Source organism: Chrysochloris asiatica, unplaced genomic scaffold, assembly GCF_000296735.1.
Source record: "Chrysochloris asiatica unplaced genomic scaffold, ChrAsi1.0 scaffold00294, whole genome shotgun sequence".
Taxonomy (NCBI): domain Eukaryota; kingdom Metazoa; phylum Chordata; class Mammalia; order Afrosoricida; family Chrysochloridae; genus Chrysochloris; species Chrysochloris asiatica.
Window position 1 is genome coordinate 3,283,005 of NW_006408812.1, and position 19,310 is coordinate 3,302,314.

A 19,310-nucleotide genomic window follows, 5' to 3' on the forward strand; every position below is an offset into this window, starting at 1 on the left:
CTCAAAAAGTATGCTCTCCAATAATGAACAAATCTTCGATTTATAAATAAGTTTATTTATAATGATATTTACATAATAAAAACAGAACATGAAACTCACAAGTTATACAAAGAAACTGATGTATAATAAAAACAGCAATATAGACTGACAGGCAAAAATGTAAAAAAAGACTTAAGGAGTTAAAATATCAAATAGACAACTTTACGTCTAAATTTCATTTTGTCACCCACACTGAATTGGAAGTGAACAATGGCTCTCTCTTCAGGAGGTCCTGTACTGGAAATTCTGGAAACTGGTAAATTATATTTTGATAAGGATTTAAAGTTAATGACCTATTTCCATGCAGTACCTAATGCTACCTTAACATGAAGTCACATCAGACTGCTTTGAAATGAAATTGCTTTAATCTCTTCTGCCAAGCTAGAAAGATGTTACCAACATTTTACTGATGCAAGGAGATGTGGCAGGAAGAACCTATTAATTAGAGAGAACAGGAGCAGAAGTGACTGGGCAACAGTTTTAAGAGAAGCAAAAGCCAGGAGAGGGAAATCAATGGAAACATGCACAAGAATAGAATAGGCAGACTAATATGCACAGTAAATGCAGCTGGAAAATGAACAGAAGGAATCAATCCATGGAGCAAGATAAGGGCATCTTCAGTTACTATTCACTGGAAAACAACTTAGTGCCTAGCCAAACAAATTTGGTTCAACAGAAGTACTTGAGAGGACCTGGGGGATGTTAGTATATGGTTGCCACCTTTAAATTCAGGTTGAGTTCTTGTTGACAGTGGTGAACATCTGCTTCAAATAGCAAAAAACTAAAACTATAAAACCTATACAGCCGCAATACTTAAACTAACATAATCAAAAAAAAAACTTCAAATGAGACAAGCAAAAACAAGACATAAGCATCATCAAATAAGGCACATGTAAAAATCTACACACATTATCCAGTGAAAGACAATATATATATATTTGGAGGTAGAAATAATTACAAAAATACTGACATTTCTAAAGCATTAGCATATTTGTTACAAACAATCACCAACTAATCCCCATTCAGAAAACTGCTTTGTAAAATGATTATTCAACATCTTAAGGACTACAATATTTGTGGCTTTTTTGTTTTTTAATTTCATGAGTGAGCATCTGAAGAATTCAGTTAGTGGCAAAAAAGTTGTCCATACTATGAGAAATGCATTATGGAAATTATAAAAATTTATAAATGTTCATAAACCCCATGGTCATCATAATGTAAATGTCCTTGAGTGCACCAAGTTGATATTTCCTCATCTATTAGGAATTCACAATTTTACAGGCCCATTGAAGTTTTTAATAATGTGGCTATATCTGCTGGCATACTCCCTTCATCACCTGTGGGGCAGAAAACAGCATTAAAAGTTAAATAAAATAATTCTGTTTAGTGAAATACATTTCTCCTCTCTCACGTTCTTTATCTTTGGAGAATTCCTATATACCTCTCATGGCCCAGGTTGCTTCAGTACCATTCCCTGTTAAAAACTTTCCAAAACTCCTACATACATCAGGGCTAATGCCTTTATTGTCTTATTCATACTGTATAGCATGTTTCATAGCTTTATATCCTATAGATAACATACACGTTTTATATAAAATAAACATAGATATATGCAGATAGATACAGTCTTGACTGGATCTAATTCATACAGCACAGAGCGTTTATTACTCTTCAAATTGGCTAAATAAGTAAGAGTCTGTTACATAATTGCTCTTAAGCAGCAAATGTGACAAGTGATAAAACTGTGTACTGTATGAAATAGATACAGTCCAATCTATCTATATACATATATCTGTGTTTATCATATATCTATGTTTATCTAGGAGTCCTGGTATGGCACTGTGGGTTAATGCGTCAGACTGCGAAGCCATTTGCACTGCAAGGTCGGCAATTCAAGCTCACCAGCTGCTCCTCGGAAACCTTATACAGGGTCACTATGGGTCGGAACCAATTTGACAGCACTTAACAACAACAACATTTGTCTAAGGAGTCCTGGTGTTGTGCTGTGAGTTAATGTGCTGGATTACAAAATCGATTAGAATGGCAAGGTCGGCGATTCAAGTTCACCAGTCATTCCTCGGAAACCCTACACAGGGTCATGACGAGTCCCGAACTCACTGGCACTTAACAATAACAACATGACATTCATGTAAAACATGTGTACATTATAATTACTGAACAAACTGGAGTCCTGGTGTGGTGCTGTGGGATAAGTACTGGACCACAAAGTCAGTTTGAACTGCAAAGCCAGTTTGAACCACAAGGTCATCGGTTCAAACTCATCAGCTGCTCCTCGGAAACCCTATACAAGATCACTGTTAGTTGGAACTTACTTGACACTTAAACAACACGACAATGTAACAAACTGAGTAGGAAAACAAAAACAACAAAGCCCCCAATTCCCAACCAAATGGAGTAATTTATTCTAATAGCCTTAAAGTTGATTCAAAGATATAATCATTGACCTAAATCTACCCCACAGAGATGAACAAAATTTTGAGTGTATAGAATACAAGTTGAGAGTGGTAGCTCTGTAGGATAAGCACGGGACTGTGACCCACAAGTCAGTGGCTCAAGCCTATCAGCCACTCTGTGGGAGAAATGAGGCTTCAGCGCCTACAAAGATTTAGTTTAGGAGACCCCATACAGGGTTGTTATGAGTCAGAACCAACTCAGCAACGCTCAAGAACAACAATCTGAATTAAGATTAAATTACCTACTGAAAATTATTTTTGTTCAGTCAGTGTTTGTTTGTCCCATCTTTCAATAAAACAGGACTTTAGTATCCATATTCTAGGAGGAATTACTCAGGTTTTCTAAAATGTGAATACTTCCTGTGAGATGGGTAGAATCTAGTCAATTCAACTAAATATCACTCAGAACAATGTTAGATGAACTGATTAATCAATTTACTGCTTACGGATATTGGCAGCTGACAATCAATAAATACTTGCTACGATTAATTTTATAAACCAGAAGTAGTTAGAATTCAGGAAAACTAGTCACTTCTCTAAGGAGCTCTGGTAGTGTAATGGTTACGAATCGGGCTGTGAACCACAAAGTCAGCAGTTTGAAACTACCAGCTGTTCTGCATGAGGAAAATGAGGCTTTCTGCTCCCGTAAAGATTTACAATCTTGGAAACCCTGTACAGGGTTGTTATGAGTCAGAACCAACTCCACGGCACTTAACAACAATAATCACTTATCTTGTTCTCTCTCATACATACATACACCTTCCCAGTTATTACTTACAAAAGTACTTTTATCTACTTTCTTCCTTTTTGTAGAAAACACATATATACACAGAAACTCTCATCAAATTTACTAACACCTCTCCCTTCCTCCATAAACTTTATAATAATAATTCATGAAGTTTAAGAAGGTAGAAAATTATTATTAATGCAATTAACCATTTTATGGAGAGACTCAAGGGGAAAAGCAAAAAAAACTAAAACACAAAATCTTTACTTGAGGCAGTGCTTCTCTATTTTTATCATACATCAGAATCACCTGAGAGGCTTGTTAAACCAGATTGTTAAACTCATCCCTATAGACTCTTTGACTGAGAGGTCTGGGGCTGAGCTAACCAAAAGGCCAGCTAGTGGTTTGAATTCACCAATCTGAGAAGAAGAAAGATGAGGCCATTTGTTTCTGTAAAGATTTACAATTTCAGAAACCCTATGGAGCACTTCTATTGTTCTACAGGGTTGCTGTGAGTTGGAATCTACGTGATGGGGGGAGGTGGAGGGCTTGAGAATTTACATTTTTGTCAAATTTCCTGGCAATGCTGATGTTGCTCATCCAGATACTATGTACTGTGAGAACCACTAAGGCTAGATGTAGAAACATAAAAATCTGAAAACTATAAATGAGAACAATCATGATCTTTAAAACTTTTCATTGTTTGAAAGAAAAGGGAACATTCACATTGTGTCTACATACACACTCGTTACAAATGTATCTCACTCACTGTGAGAGATGGACATACTCTCATCAGTTCAACCAAAATTATTTAACTAATATAATTTTGTCTTAGTTGTGCATCTGATTTCATTGAATAAATCTGACATTGAACCGATGGATGAGAGTATGTCCATCTCTCAGAGCGAGTTCCTTTTGTTCTACAGACAGAAGACACATTTGTAATGAGTGTGCATGCACACATGTGAACGCTCCTTTTTTTTTTTTTTGCCTCAGTCTACCTTTATTCTTTTGAAAGAAAACACTGGGAAACATGATATTAAAGTCACTTTTAATAAGACAAAAGAGGAAAATCTCCTAGAGAAGAAAAAGAGTGGTAACTGGGGGAGAAATCAGAAACACTTATCTACAACAACAATTTTAAAGAAGCAGTGGGGGTGGGGCAGGGTGTGTGTCCAACAGTTAGGTATACTCGGTTGGTAACCAAAAGGTTGGCAGGGTTCAAAAACCTATTCACTGGGGCTCTGCTGGAGAAAGACATGATCTGCTTTTATACAGGGCTACAGCTTAGCAAACTCACTCAGAGCCCACTTTCCAGCAAAATAGTACACAGGCCTAGAAGGGAAACAGTAACATGAAAGAGGTATGCACGCCTTAAAAAAAAAATCAACCAACTGAGATCAAAAGGGCAGCATTCACCCATGGACAAAGTTCAGAAGGGTTACAAACTGAGGAGGACTGGAAATACCTCCTGCTAGCACCAGGAAGAAGTGGGATAAATGATGCTACAGTGTGGGAACTGCAATCAATGACATGAAACAAAATGTGTATGTACTGTTCAAAGGAAAACTGAGTAAACCTTTACCCAATTTACAATACAAAGTTAAATATATATACATATGTATTATAGCCTAGGAAAGCCTATGGGGTGGTTCTAGTCTGACATAGGTTTGCTACAAGTTGAAATCAACACGACAGCACCTAACAACAATTTTAAAAAGCCTAGCTGGAATAAATTGTTTTTCTTCAGATACTTGAGGTAAAATGTAAGCTATTAGATTTGATATAACAATTTACATGAGTTATGATCTTAAATGACTGATGAAAATACATAATATGTTTACTCCCATTTGAAGTACCATTAAAATACCATGGAGGAAAAAGTGGGTGGGGGAAGGGAGTTACATGTGAAATAGAAAAGACAAGGGCAGAAAGATAGATGTCAACAAATTCTGGAAGATGAAAAAGCAGATGGAAGAATGGCAACTAACTTTTATCAAATTAGAGAAAGCAGAAAACTTAAATGCCTACAGATGGATAAAAACAAAAAAAAAAGCTTCTTTATACCCCTGAAACATTATCCTCCAGAGCTCATAAATGTATGTACTGGTGTTTCTGAAAGATGGGGAAATTAATGTGGAACTAAAAACAGGTAAAAGGTATAGGATGCCTAACGTTGGCCCCTGAAGCCAGCTGCTTACCCTAGATGTACAAAATTAAAGTTTATGGTTTGGATAACTTGAATTAGAGAAACTCTGGACTTGGGAATAGTAGAGAACAGTGAAGCTATATTGAAAATAAAAGAATGAGAAGAGTGTTCTTTCCTTCCTAAATCCTCACCACCACTTCCCCTCAGTTCTGAGAATTTGGTCAATTGGCTTATGACACTTGTCCCCACCATTCTAACCTTGTAAGAGATAGGAAAATATCTCACTGGGGAAATGAATAAATGCTTATGAGAAAAGACATAGTTTAAACAGGTGGGAAAACAGCTGAGTTTCTGATTAATGAACTAATGTTTCTATTTAGAGACTTACTGTTAAAAATATTTAGATACATATTGTTAAAAACTGTTGAAAATGTTATCTATATATTTGGATGGGAACTTTACCGAGATATTTAATTGCTCTATTAAATTCTAAAAGCTGCACTAACAAAATTACAAGGAAAAAAGTTGCCTAAGAGTAACCTAGCTTATGCATTAGTACTGTAGCTTTTGCTAGGTAATATGACTTTGGCAAATTGCCACTTGTAACGAGTCTTAATAATTTCTATTAATTGTTTAAATTACATTCACCATCCTACTCACTCGTAAAGGTCTAACTCAATTACTTTCCCTCATGTCTTCCTCCCCTAAGCTCATGCCGGCAGCATCTTGAAACACATGCTAAACAAGAAGAATAAGTATTTATTTGATTTGGATGATACATCCTCTAGCTCTTCTGAAGGACACTTTAAGCCTTACTGATCTGGTATGAAGCTGTCGGATAAAGCACTGGACCACCAGGTCGGTTTGAACCACAAGGTTGGTGGTTCAAACTTAACAGCTGCTCCTTGGAAACCCTATACAGGGTCACTATGAGTTTGAACCAACTCGACAGCATTAACAACAACAACAACATATATTTAGAGAATCCTGGTGTGGTGCTGTAGGATTAAGCACTGGATTGATAACCATAAGGTACAGGGTTCTTTGGGAACCCTATACAGGATCACTATTAGTAGGAACTGACTTGACAGAACTTAACAGCAACAACATATACTTAGGGAGTCCTGGTGTGGAACTGTAGGATAAACACCGGATTGGTAACCACAAGGTCAGCAATTCAAACCCACCAGAGGCTCATTGGAAACCCTATAAAGGGTGGCTGTAAGTCAAAACTAACTCAAAAGCACTTAACAAAAACAATGTGCATTACAGAGTACCTGCAAAATACCGTTGTGGGTTCTGATTCAGCAAACTTGCACGGGGTTTCTGATAGTGGCTGGTGGGTTTGAACTGCAGTAGTTACCAGTCCAGTGCTTATTCTACAGTGTCATACCAGGGCTCTACAAGATACTTGTTGTTAAGTGCCGTCACGTTGGTTCCAACCCATAGCAACCCTGTATAGGGTTTCCGAGGAGCGACTGGTGAGGCTTGAACAGCCCAACTTGCAGTTCAAATGGCTTTGCAGTCAGACACATTAACCCACAGCGCCACATCAGGACTCCTACAAGATACTGTTGTTGTTGTTGTTGTTGTTGTTAAGTGCCTTCGAGTCGGTTCCGACCCATAGCGACCCTGTACAGGGTTTCCGAGGGTGTAAATCCTTACGGGAGTAGAAAGCCTCATCTTTCTCCCGCGGAGCGGCTGGTAGTTTCGAACCGCTGACCTTAAGGTTTGCAGCCGGATTCGTAACCACTACACTACCAGAGCTCCTTCCTACAAGATACTAGGACATGGTAAATATTACATAGATGTCCATGAAGTTGAAATGAACGTTTATCAATACAAGGGGGCTTCAAAAAGTTCATGGAAAATGCCATTCTCTTGGAATTCCATTTGTCCATGAACTTTTGAAGCCCCTCATATCAGAAATACCTTCCTATGTTACAAAAACAAAATATTTTGTTTTCAACTATATTTAGCAGTAAACAAACCATGGTACAGAAGAGTACATGCTGACTTGTGTAAAAAGGGGGCAGAATACCTATGCTAATTTACTTCAATATACATATAACAACTGGTCATATACTTAACAAAAATGATAATTACCAGTTTACCTTTATAAGGTACTGAGATGATGGGGTGGGAACGGCTTTTGTTAAACCTTATATGCTTTGAGTTTTGAACTAAGTAAAATTTCAAATATACATACATAATAATACATAAATAACTGCTAACTTGCAATTCAAGCTTTAAGTTTAATATAATTTATTTATGTAGTTAGTACAAATCACAAACTTGTGGATCCAAACTTAATTTTATTTCTGGAATGTTCTGATGTCTGAAACAAGGCAAGAGATATGGAGAGGATTTTTTAAAATATTCTGGCAAAATGGACGTTAGTTTTTGTTGTACTTTTGAAATGATTTTGTCTCTTATTCCAAGTTATTGCATAACTGTAAGCAAGTTAAGGATTAAGTCAACTTTATTGCCCCCTTGCTACTGTTAATCTGATGCCTTTTCATATGGTGGCGATGGTGTGCCATGGAGTCGGTTTCGACTCATAGCAACCCTCTATAGGGTTTCTCAGACTGTAAATCTTTACAGAAGCAGAAAGCCTCATCTTTCTTCCTCTAAACTTCTGGTAGTTTCGAACTAGCTGACCTTGAGGTTAACATTCCGACTTGTTAATTACTACGCTACCAGAGCTCCTTTTTTCATATATTACTCCATAAGTATTTATTGAAAATTCTGCTCCCAAACAGCTTACCTTCATCTACTGTGGTCATATCTTGTTCTAGCTTCAATTTCTGTTGGTTAATCTTCAGCATGGATTCTTCGATCGTCCTTTGGCTTATTAATTTTATAACCAGCACTTCCCTAAGGGGGAAAAAGTTCATCGTTTACTTAAATTAGGGTATTTAGATACATGAAAACAATATAAATCATTTTATAGTTGAATAAAAATGATTTCAAAATTGCATGATATATAGGTCCTAAAAATTAAATTCTTTCTTTTAATACTATTTGAGATCGACATTTTCTGAGTACAGGAATGTCTTTTTAAGTACTTTTATGTATCCAAAAGTAGAAAAAGATCTTGTTGTTAAGTGTTGTTGAGTCGATTCCAGCCCATAGCAACCTAGTATAGGGTTTCCAAGGAGTAGTTGGACCACCGACCTTGCAGTTCAAACAACTTTGCAGTTTGACCCATTAACTCACAGCACCACACCAGGACTCCAGAGAAAGGACAGTCAAGAATAGTATAATGAAATAAAATGTGTGCCTAACTGCCGCCATGAACAACTGTCTCCTTTGCCATGAGCACAGTACTGGATAGTGCCTGACTACCATTAGTGAAAATTTTGATTAAATATTCTATAGGAGAAACATAGAAAAAAAATCCCCAATTCTAATGGAATCTAGCATTTCTAGAGCCATGGAGGCTGGATGAACCCCCAAAACTACTGCACAGAGACATTTTTAAACATTAAATCTTAAACTAAAAACGTCCTTGAAGTCTTCTTTAAACCAAACAAGTTAGCTATGAACTAGGAAAGCATGTATGCCTTGAGTGCTCTGGTGTTTTAAGTACTATCTGTCTGGGATCAAACTGACAACAACAAATTAAACAATTATAATAGAGCAGTGAGTTTATGATAATAGGTAAGAAATAATTTGGAAAAGGTGAGACTGGTTGTACAACCTGAAGAATGCAATCAATGTCATTAAATGTACATGTAGAAGCTGCTGAATTAGGGAACGTTCTGTGTATATTTTCAACAACAAAAAGTAAAACAATTTTTTGAAAAAAGGTTTACGTTAAAAATACTGTGGTTGTTGCTGTTGAAGTGCCATCGAGTTGGTTTTGACTCAGAGTGACTCTGTATATGGTTTCTGAGGAGCGAATGGTGTGTTTGAAGTGCCAACCTTAGGGTTTGCAGTCCAGGGCTTATCCAACAGTGTCACCCCTAGAACTATATTACAACAAAAAGCTCACTGTTCTAATACAAAGTCCATGTTTGTTTGTTTTTTAATGCTTTGCTTATTAAGTTGAAAGAAATCATTCTGTACAATAAGTAAGAGAGTACAGTAAAATACAAATATTACATGAGAGGTTTTAGTTTTACAATGTGTTAAGTGCCTTTGAGTCAGTTCCGACTCATAGCAACCCTGTATAGGGTTTCCACATAGCAGCTGGTGGTTTTTAACCACTGATCCACAGTTCAAACTGACCTTGCAGTCCAGTGCTTACTGATGAATACTTGGTCCATAGATAGTTTTTTTTTTGGAAATACATTAAAATATTCCATAAAAATGTGGCCTGCTTACATATGAAAATATAGTTAAACTGTAGTTATTTTTACTTCTTTATTGTCAGCAATACCAAAATTAACCCTTTCAAGAAAAAATTTACAACTTAAATAATCTGCTTCCTAAAGGAAACTCCAACAGTAATAGTATGTGCATTGTCAAGTCTGTGTGGGCTTTAAATAAACTAACAAACAAGTCTTTTCAATTACTAATCTTTCTCAAAGGATTACTTCATTTGGAGTATGTTTTAGAACTATTTGGGAGAAGAGGTAGGATGTTATTAAATGACTAGAAAATCAATGGATTACATATTGGAGCTCATGTTCAACATTAGTAGTATATAATACATCAGTCATGTGTTTTGCTGAAAAAATAACATCATAGGCAGGTTATAAACAGACCACATTCTATGCAAAATAACTGGTATTTGGTTCTAAAAAAAATTTCAACTGAAAATACTCACTTAGTCTGGCCTACTCTATGGCATCGATCTTCTGCTTGCTTGTCATTGTAAGGGTTACAATCAATATCGTGAAGTATCACAACATTTGCTGAAGTCAAATTTATCCCTAGTCCACCGGCTTTTGTTGACAGCAGAAACACAAAGATATCCATATCGGTATTAAACTCATCAATTAGATGAATCCTGTAAGATGAATATATTACATTAAATCTCACTTAAACTTACATATTCAAGATATAAAAAAATGATTTTTCTGAAAAGAAAAAATTTAAACACCAGCAACCAAATTATTTTTTGGAAGGGCTGTCTATAGCTGGTTAGAGTATTAGTATAATTAATCTGAAAACTTGAAATACTGATTAGTGTAGAATTAACACTGTTGCAATAATAAAGATGGTTCTTGTAAGCTTTAGCCACTAAATGTGTGCAATTGCAACAGTGTTAATTCTACATTTATCAGTATTTCAAGTTTTCAGATTAATGGATGGATCAAAATAAAACTAGTCTTACTGTTACAATCCTCTTTCCCTTAACAGGCTTCTGTCCCTCTAACAGTTTGACCCTTGGAACAACACGTGTTTGAGGTCCGTTTACACTAAGATTTTTGTTTTTCCTGTTGTTAGTGTGGTAATACGAGTCAGTACTGACTCATAGCGACCTTATGCATAGCAGAATGCAACACTGTCCGATACTGGGCCAACTTCACTATTGTTGCCACTCTTGAGCCCACTGATGCTGCCACTTTGCAGTGAAGTATAGAACACAGGTTATTAAGATTTCAATATTTTTTGATTGTGAAAGTATTCAATGCAATTAAAATGGAAAACAATCACATCATATGGAAAAGAAACTTGAGGATGCAAATACATTTCTACAGTTTTACACCACCTTTTTTTCTGTACTATCTTCCTATTCTTAAGTTAGTCAATTAAACTATTTGATTAAAATAATTGTTTAATGACTTCAGGCTTATCTAAATTCTACCTATGGAATTTTACCCTTCTCATAGCTTTTTCAGCTGCTACTGGGAGACAATGTACTTGATGAACCAAAACCTTGAAAATAGATTTATTACCAGCATATTCTCTTCAAGCATTATTCTAATGCAAAACCAACTAAAAACTGATTAAAAAAACAAATCAAAGCTGCAATGCAATTTGACCACTCCAGAGAAAGCTGTCTGCTGTCCCTGTTTTCTAAGACCATCGTTGAGATTTTTTTTTTCCTTAAGCATTATATGTATATCCGGATTCTAAAGCAATCTTGGTTTAAAGACAAGGCGCCTAAGGCTACTTGGTCCACAGTTTTGCAGGAGGCCCAAGAGAAGCCTGAGCTACAATGTTACTGATTGGAGCCCTCAGGGCAGGATTCATCAAATTGAATATGCAATGGAAGCTGTTAAACAAGAGTCCACCACAGCTGGTCTGAAATCGAAGACCCTTGTAGTGTTGGTGGCATTGAAGAGGGTAGTCAGAGCTTACAGTTCATCAGAAAAAAAATCCTCCATGTTGACAACTATATTGGTATTTCAATTGCAGGGCTTATTGCGGATGCTAGACTGTTATATAATTTTATGCACCAAGAATGCTTGGATTCAAGATTTGTGTTTGACAGACCTCTTCCTGTGTCTCCTCTTGTATCTCTAATTGGAAGCAAGACCCAGCTACCAACACAACGTTATGGCAGGAAACCGTATGGTGTGGGGCTGCTGGTTATGATGACATGGGCCCTCACATTTTGCAAACGTGTCCCTCTGCAAATTATTTTGACTGCAGGGCTATGTCTACTGGAGCTCACTCTCAATCAGCTTGTACTTATTTGGAGAGCATATGTCTGAGTTTATGAAATGCAATTTGAATGATTAAACATGGTCTACATGCCTTAAGAGAGACATTTCCTGCTGAGCAGGACCTAATTACAAAGAATGTTTCCATTGGTATTGTTGGTAAAGATTTTGAGTTTAAAATCTACAATGATGATGACATTTCTCCCTTCCTGGAAGATTCTGCAGAAAGACCAGAGAAAAGCCCAGCCTGCTCAACCTTCTGATGAACCTGCAGAAAAGGCTGATGAACCAACGGAACATTAAGTGACAGACCAATCTCTATGTGTATTATCAAATATGTAGGAAGGTAGGAACATGGAACTGAATTGGCAATAATCTATACTTTAAATGCAGACTGACAGAATGGCATGTTTTAGGAATCACTTCAGATGTATTTTTTCCAAGTAACTAACTGAAACCATATAATGAGGTTTTTTTTCCTAAAGGTTTTTCTTATTGTTTTCCAGAAAGTATAGGGTATCTATACTTTGTTTTTATATAAGAACACAGTGTCTTTATGGTTTTAAAGACAATTATGAAATAAAATTGTTTCATCTCTGAAAAAAAATAAATAAATAAGGTGCCTAAGACTTGAATAGTTTAAAATAAAGGGGAAAACTAAAAAAAAAGTATAATTCTAATAGCTGTTGGAAAATATGCTTACAACTGAAACAAAAAAAAAAATTAAAAAGGAAGTTATCCGCATCTTAAAGTAATGCATTAGTAACCAAACATATGTCTGAAAACATTAAAATTATAACACTGATTTATATATTTAAAATTCTAACATGTATTAATATTTTGGAGTAAGATAGGGAAGAATTTCTGAAATGAAAGTGAAGTATACCAACCTTTCAGAAATCTGAGTCTTTCCATCTAATCTGAGATACCTATGCTGATGATGTTTTAAGAGAACTTCTAAAATATCCAGCATCATGGTGAATTGGCTAAATAATACAACTCTATCACCCTGTGAAAATATACACATGAATTAGAAACAAACAAAAGTAAAATTATTCCACTACTAAAAGCCTTGAACAGTCTAAACAATTAGAATTTTTGCCTCTATCATGGTAACAACTTAGCAGCAAATTATCACACAACTATCAACTGCTTTAATGAAAATCCAGTAATGATACCTAAGATATATTGTCCATTTCAGCTTATACATGAATAAATTACCTTTACTTCTAAATTAAATTCATTAAGAAATTTAACTGGTAAAATATGAAGAGAATACCATCATTGTGCTTTAATACCTTCTGCTTCAATTCAGACAAGATGCACCCTAAAACTCGGAATTTTCCGGAATCTAAAATCAAATCCATGTCTAACTGAAAGTTGTTAATGTGTCGATATTGTTTACAAAGTACATGTAGTTCAAAGTCTGTCATAACTTCCATATCTTCAAAGATCAGGTCAGGGTTAGCCTCACAATGTGTAGGTTCCTTAAAAAAAAAGGACACAAACAAAAAACCCACTTCAAAAGGAAAATTCATAGTATGATGAAATCAATAAAACACAAAATCTTAGTGCAACGTATTCAAGCAAGGAAACTAATATTCTGTTTTCATAGTTATAATTGTTGTTAAGTGCCTTCGAGTCAATTCTGACCCACAGCGACCCTTTATAGGGTTTCCAAGGAGCAGCTGGTTAGCTTGAACCACTGACCTTGCAGTTCAAACAACTTTGCAGTTTGCAGTCTGACACATTAGCCCACAGGGCCACACCAGGACTCCATACAGCTATAACAGAGAGGGGGGAAAAAGTCCCTGTCTTTTGAGCCTTGATGGTGCTATAAGATAAGCAATGGACTGGCAGTTCAAACCCACCAACTGCTCCTTGGAAACCCTAAACAAGATCACTAGGAATTGGAAGTACCTCATCAGCACTTAACTATGAGTAGTATACATTAAAGATATAAAAAGAAAAAAGGCGGAGGGGAGGGGATGACTCATTTACTACCCAGGATATAAAATTTAGAATTATTTATTTATTTTTAAAATATATAAATATGGAAGGTCAGGATACACAAAGACAACCCATCAGACCAGTTAGTTACTTGAAAGACAAAAGAGTCACCCTTCTGAGCAAACCTTTATTGAGGATGATAATGATAGCATTTAGGGAAGTGGGGGGAATTCTCAAATATGAAAGATTAAATACTGAGAATCAGGGTTATAAATATGAGGAAAGCATTTAACTAGACTAGAAAAATCAGAAAAAAAAAATTAACAGATATCTGACAAGGTGAAGTAGGAAAAGTATATAAATGTTGAAGTAAGAGGAAATATATAAATATTCAGCCTTTTGCTTGTTAAGTAATTGACCAAAAATGCACTTCATTTTTGTCTTAAAAACTACTACTACAGTCAAGTTGATTCTGAGTAATAGCAGGTTTCCAAGGATGTAAATCTTTTTGGAAGCAGATGGTCTCATTTTTTTCCTGTGGTATAGGTGGTGGGTTTGAACTGTTGAACTTTCGATTGGCAGTCTAATACCTAACCCACGGCACCACAGAGACTCCTATTTATATCTTGTAAGTGCTGTCAACGTCAGTTCCGAGTTATAGTGACCCTATATAATGTTTCTGAGGAGTGGCTGGTGAGGTTGAACTGCTGTCCTTTCAGTTCAAAACAACCTTGCAGTCTAGTTTATTCTACAGAGCACCACCAGTACTCCATTTATGCCTTTGATCCTAAGATAAATAAAGTGCATTATAGAAGTCTGGAGTTCTGGTGTTGTGGGATAAACACTGGATTGACAACTGCAAGGTCGACAGGTCAAACCCACCAATCACTCCTCAGAAAGCTATACAGGGCTATTATGAGTCAGAACCAACTCAACAGCATACAACAACAGACGTCTAGATCAGATGTTGCCAAATTTCATCCGCATAAGTGCCAGACAATAAATATTTTGAGGTTTTGTTATCAAAATGGTCATTGCTGAAATTGTTCAAGTCTGCCATTCATTATATGAAAACCCAGTTACAGACAACATATAAAAAAATGGATGTGTCTGTATTATAATAAAACTTAATTTATACAACCAGGTGAGGCTGGATTTGGATCTGTTTGCCTATATTCTCCCAAACTGCATTAATTTTTTTTCCCCTCTAAGTATGTGGTTCAAGGATTAATAAGTCCATTAGGCTTAGCTGCCTTATTTTGAATTTTACGATTCTACCTTCCAATTGTCTAACAGTGTTACTACAGTTCAGTATTAATACAAAATCCTTACCTTGAGCATGAGCTGAGACATCTCCTTGAGCTTTTCTGCTGTGTAATACTGACGATGTAATAAGGGATGATTAGCCATTTTTCGTAATTGCATCATGACATTGCACATTTCTGTGCTTTTTTCTGTGATACAAAGAGTGCACATTTCAAAATACAAAGAAAACTGTTTTCTAAAGTATACTTCAACTTAAACAAAAAGTTTAAAATCTATCAACCAAACTTCAATTATTATTTTTTAAATGAGCAAATCTCACAATCATATAGCTAGCAAACAGTATAGGATTTGTTTTTTTGACATAAAATTATAAAAGTCAAATTATACCCATGTTATTGATAGATTTTTTCAATCTGTTGAAAAGACCCAAATAGAGTTGCTCTTGCTTCTCTGACATTGCACACAATTCAATTTGGTCTTTCTTGGGAGGTAGCTGCTTGAGCACCTGAAACAAAAACACTTTTAGACAACTATTCTCAAAAAAAGGAAAGCAGAATTAAAAAAAAAAATTTTTAAATATATAAACACAAAACCAAAATCATGCAGATAAATTACCTCTTCTTTTACTCTTCTGAGAATAAATGGTTTTATAATTTGTTTTGCATGTGCTATTCTTTCCTTTTCATATATACTTTGCTCATCTGCTGATTTCTAAGAAAAAGAAAAACATGCTTTTTAAAAATTATTCATGTAAGCTAATAAAATGGTATTTTATACAACATGCAAATGTCTCTCACAAGAATTTCATTTTTCACAGAAACTTCTCTCATTCTAAATTGAATTTCAAATTGAATTCCAAGGCTATTCTTTATTTTCCCTCTTTTAAATTGTTGCAAAAAACATACACACTAAAACACTTGCCAATTTAACAATTTCTATATATAAAATTTGGTGACAGTCTTCATTTTTTGCAATTATCACTATCCCTTTTCCAAGTTATTACTGTTAAGTGCCTTCAAGTCGGTTCATAGCAACCCTGTAATGTGTTTCTGAGGAACAGCTGGTGGGTTTGAACTGCCGTCCTTGTGGTCAGCAGTCCCGTGTTGATCCTGCAGTGCCACACCATGAGTTAGTCCACCACAACTAAACCCATCATAAACTCAATGACACATAAGCCAAAATCCTTGCCCTCTCCCTTCCATTCCTGGTACCTACTAATATATCTCATATAACTGAGATCTTACAGTATTTGTCCTTTTGTCACTAGATTATTTCATCATTCATTATGTTTTCAAGGTTGTGACATGTACAGGGACTTTTATTTTATGGCTGAGTAACAAACATTACACTTTATATATATATATAGGGCTTCACAAAGTTCATGGGAAAATCCCATTATATTTTAAGTCCATTTTTTCAGAAACTTTCTGAAAAAAAAAAAATGTGTGTGTATGTATGTATGTGCATGTATGTATATATGTATGTGTGTGTGTATTTACATACTACACTTTGTTTATCCATTCATCTGTTAATGGACATGTTGATTGTTCCCAATTTTTTATTGTGAAGCAAATAAAGGTTTACAGACAAGATTATTAGTTTCACATTCAAGAAAGAATACACTTTATCTCACTAATAGTAATCCCTTCCATGGAACAACAGTTATCCCTTGAGGCTTCTATTTTCATTCTACCTACCTTCACATCCTTAGGTACCAGTTGCCCTTTCGATTTTAAATGACTGACTGTTCCCTCATTCATAGTGAGCATATCTTACTAGTGTTATTATTACCCCTAAGTGTGGCTCTGTGGGTTAATGAGCTTAACTGCAAGGATGATTTCAACTCCAAGGTTAGCAGTTCAAGATCACCAGTTGCTCCTTGGAAACCCTATGCAGTTGCTTTAAGTACAAACCAACTCAACAGCACTTAACAACAACAACAACCACATATACCTAACTATTGCTTGGCTGAAAGTTGGGTCACAAGAGTGAGCTCTTTTCCAAACCTGCAGGGTGATCAAGTGCCACAGTCTTAGATTCCTTCAGTCTTTTTGACCAGTTGTCTTCTTTTTAAATTGTTTAAAAATAATTTTGAGTTTTATTCCATATATTCTGCTACTCTATCAGGGACCTTCTAAAGTGATCCCTTTCAGAGCATTTGGTAGTGGTAGTTGGGCACCATATCTAGATCCTCTGGTCTGAGTTGTGAACACAGATGTTCACATGTTCCATTAGTCCACTGGACAAATTGATTCCAAGCATCTTCAGTTCCCATCATTGTTCTGCACATAGAGACCAACAGCTGCATCTTAGATGGACACTCAGGAGCTTTTAATATCTACATCAATGCTGTGCATCCTATTTTGGTGACACTACTTACCAAAGTAGGATACATCATTATCTATGTGGACTGTTACACCAATTGACCATAGTCCCCTGATACTATGGTCCAGAGCCCCCAAGTCCAGCTACTCATTTCCTCAACACGTTTGATAATATCTAAGTTTTCATCATTTTGCCCCCTGTATGCTCCAACACATTCACAGTTGTGTTTGCAGGAAAGATAAATACTCATGGGATATATATATCTATATATATTCTACTCTTCCTGTCATACCCATTCAACATGTAATCTAACTGCAGAACCTTGTTGTGCCAAGGTTGTCTGTGTATATATATGTGGGTGTTGTTAATTGCCGTCGAGTCAATTCCGACCCATAGCGATCTTGTATAGCATTTCCAAGGAGCTGCTAGTGAGCTTGAACCACCGACCTTACAGTTCAAATGACTTTGCAGTCTGACACATTAGCCCACAGTGCCACACCAGGACTCCCGTATGTATGTGTGTGTCTGTGTACAGATAGATAGATATAGATATATTTGGACTTAACCTTGTATTTTGGGTATTAGATTCCTTAAAGATACATGGTTCCTAAATATTTTCTCTCAATAGTAGGTTGCTTATTCACTTTGCTGAGAAAGTCCTTGGATGAAAAAAAGTAATTTTTATGATGTCTCAGCTATTTTGTATTTTGCAGTTTGTACTTTTTTATCATATATTTTCCTTGAAGCTCTGTTAAGTACTTTGTAGTTTCAGGACATGTAACTGTGTACTCTGTTAAAGTCATGGATTTGAACTATACCTGGGTGTTCTTGGCAATCTGGTGTGGCACTGTAGGATAAGTACAAGTTCAGCAGTTCAAACGCAACAGCCACTCCCTGGAAACCCTATACAGGGTTTGTTGTTGTTATGTGTTGTGGAGTCAGTTCTGATTCATAACGACCCTGTACAGGGTTTCTGAGGCTGAAAATCTTTCCGGGAGCAGAAGGCCTCAACTTTCTCCCACGGAACAGCTGGTAGTTTCAAACTGCTGTCCGTGAGGTTTGCAGCCTGATTCGTAACCACTACGCTACCAGAACTCCATATACAGGGTTACTGAGTTGGAAACAACACAATGACACTTAAACAACAACAGGTTGCTGTTCAGGAGTCACTAACTGATGAGTCACTAATTGATTACCCAGACAAACAAAACTATGTGTGTGTGTTGTAGAAATCTTGTTTTTGTGGAGCACAGTCCCAAAAGAATGTTAATGCTAGTGAAGCAAATAATGTAATCTATAAAATGGGGATAGCTCCTAATCAGAAAGTGGTGATTGTAGTTATGTGCCGTGGAGTCCATTCCAACTCAGAGCGACCCTGCAGAGGGTTTCTGAGGCTGTAAGTCTTTATGGAGAAAAAAGCCTCATCTTGAGGTTAGCACTCCGACCTGTTACTACTACGCTACCGGAGCATCTTAGTCAGAAACTAGTAGGTTCAAAAAATTAGAAAATGTAATTTTATTTTAAGATGCCATGTCAAAAACTGCACATCAAGCAGAGGGAATACACTAACAAAAGTTTAAAAGGCAGTGAATTTGCCATGAAAGAGTATGAAATTATTTCTTGTAAAAAATAAGTGATTCAGACTGAGTCAAGAACCTAATTTGCAGTATTAGAAAATCTAGGGAGTTCTTAAAGACTCTTCTGTACTTTTTTTTTTCTTTTAGAGCAACAGAAAAAATTACCCAAATTCTTCTCATATATAGAATTTGTTGTGATTCTTAAAATTGTTACTTTTTAATTTATTGATGTTTATTTCAAAC

The 19,310-nt window shown here is 36.0% G+C and overlaps 1 protein-coding gene and 1 pseudogene across 2 annotated transcripts in view; one reads left to right on the forward strand and one right to left on the reverse strand.

The window, feature by feature from the left end:
- Positions 1–37: 37 nt before the first annotated feature.
- Positions 38–19,310, reverse strand: part of SMARCAD1 (SWI/SNF-related, matrix-associated actin-dependent regulator of chromatin, subfamily a, containing DEAD/H box 1) — a 142,999-nt gene continuing 123,726 nt past the window's right edge. For both annotated transcript variants that reach the window (XM_006874700.1, XM_006874701.1), the window contains 8 exons: positions 15,781–15,876; positions 15,553–15,670; positions 15,232–15,353; positions 13,248–13,436; positions 12,840–12,958; positions 10,164–10,346; positions 8,157–8,266; positions 38–1,376 (listed from right to left, as the gene is read on the reverse strand). In XM_006874700.1, the coding sequence (XP_006874762.1) occupies positions 1,315–1,376; positions 8,157–8,266; positions 10,164–10,346; positions 12,840–12,958; positions 13,248–13,436; positions 15,232–15,353; positions 15,553–15,670; positions 15,781–15,876 (999 nt within the window). In that variant the 3' untranslated portion in view covers positions 38–1,314. The remainder of the gene's footprint in view (positions 1,377–8,156; positions 8,267–10,163; positions 10,347–12,839; positions 12,959–13,247; positions 13,437–15,231; positions 15,354–15,552; positions 15,671–15,780; positions 15,877–19,310) is intronic.
- Positions 1,976–12,252, forward strand: LOC102821771 (annotated as a pseudogene).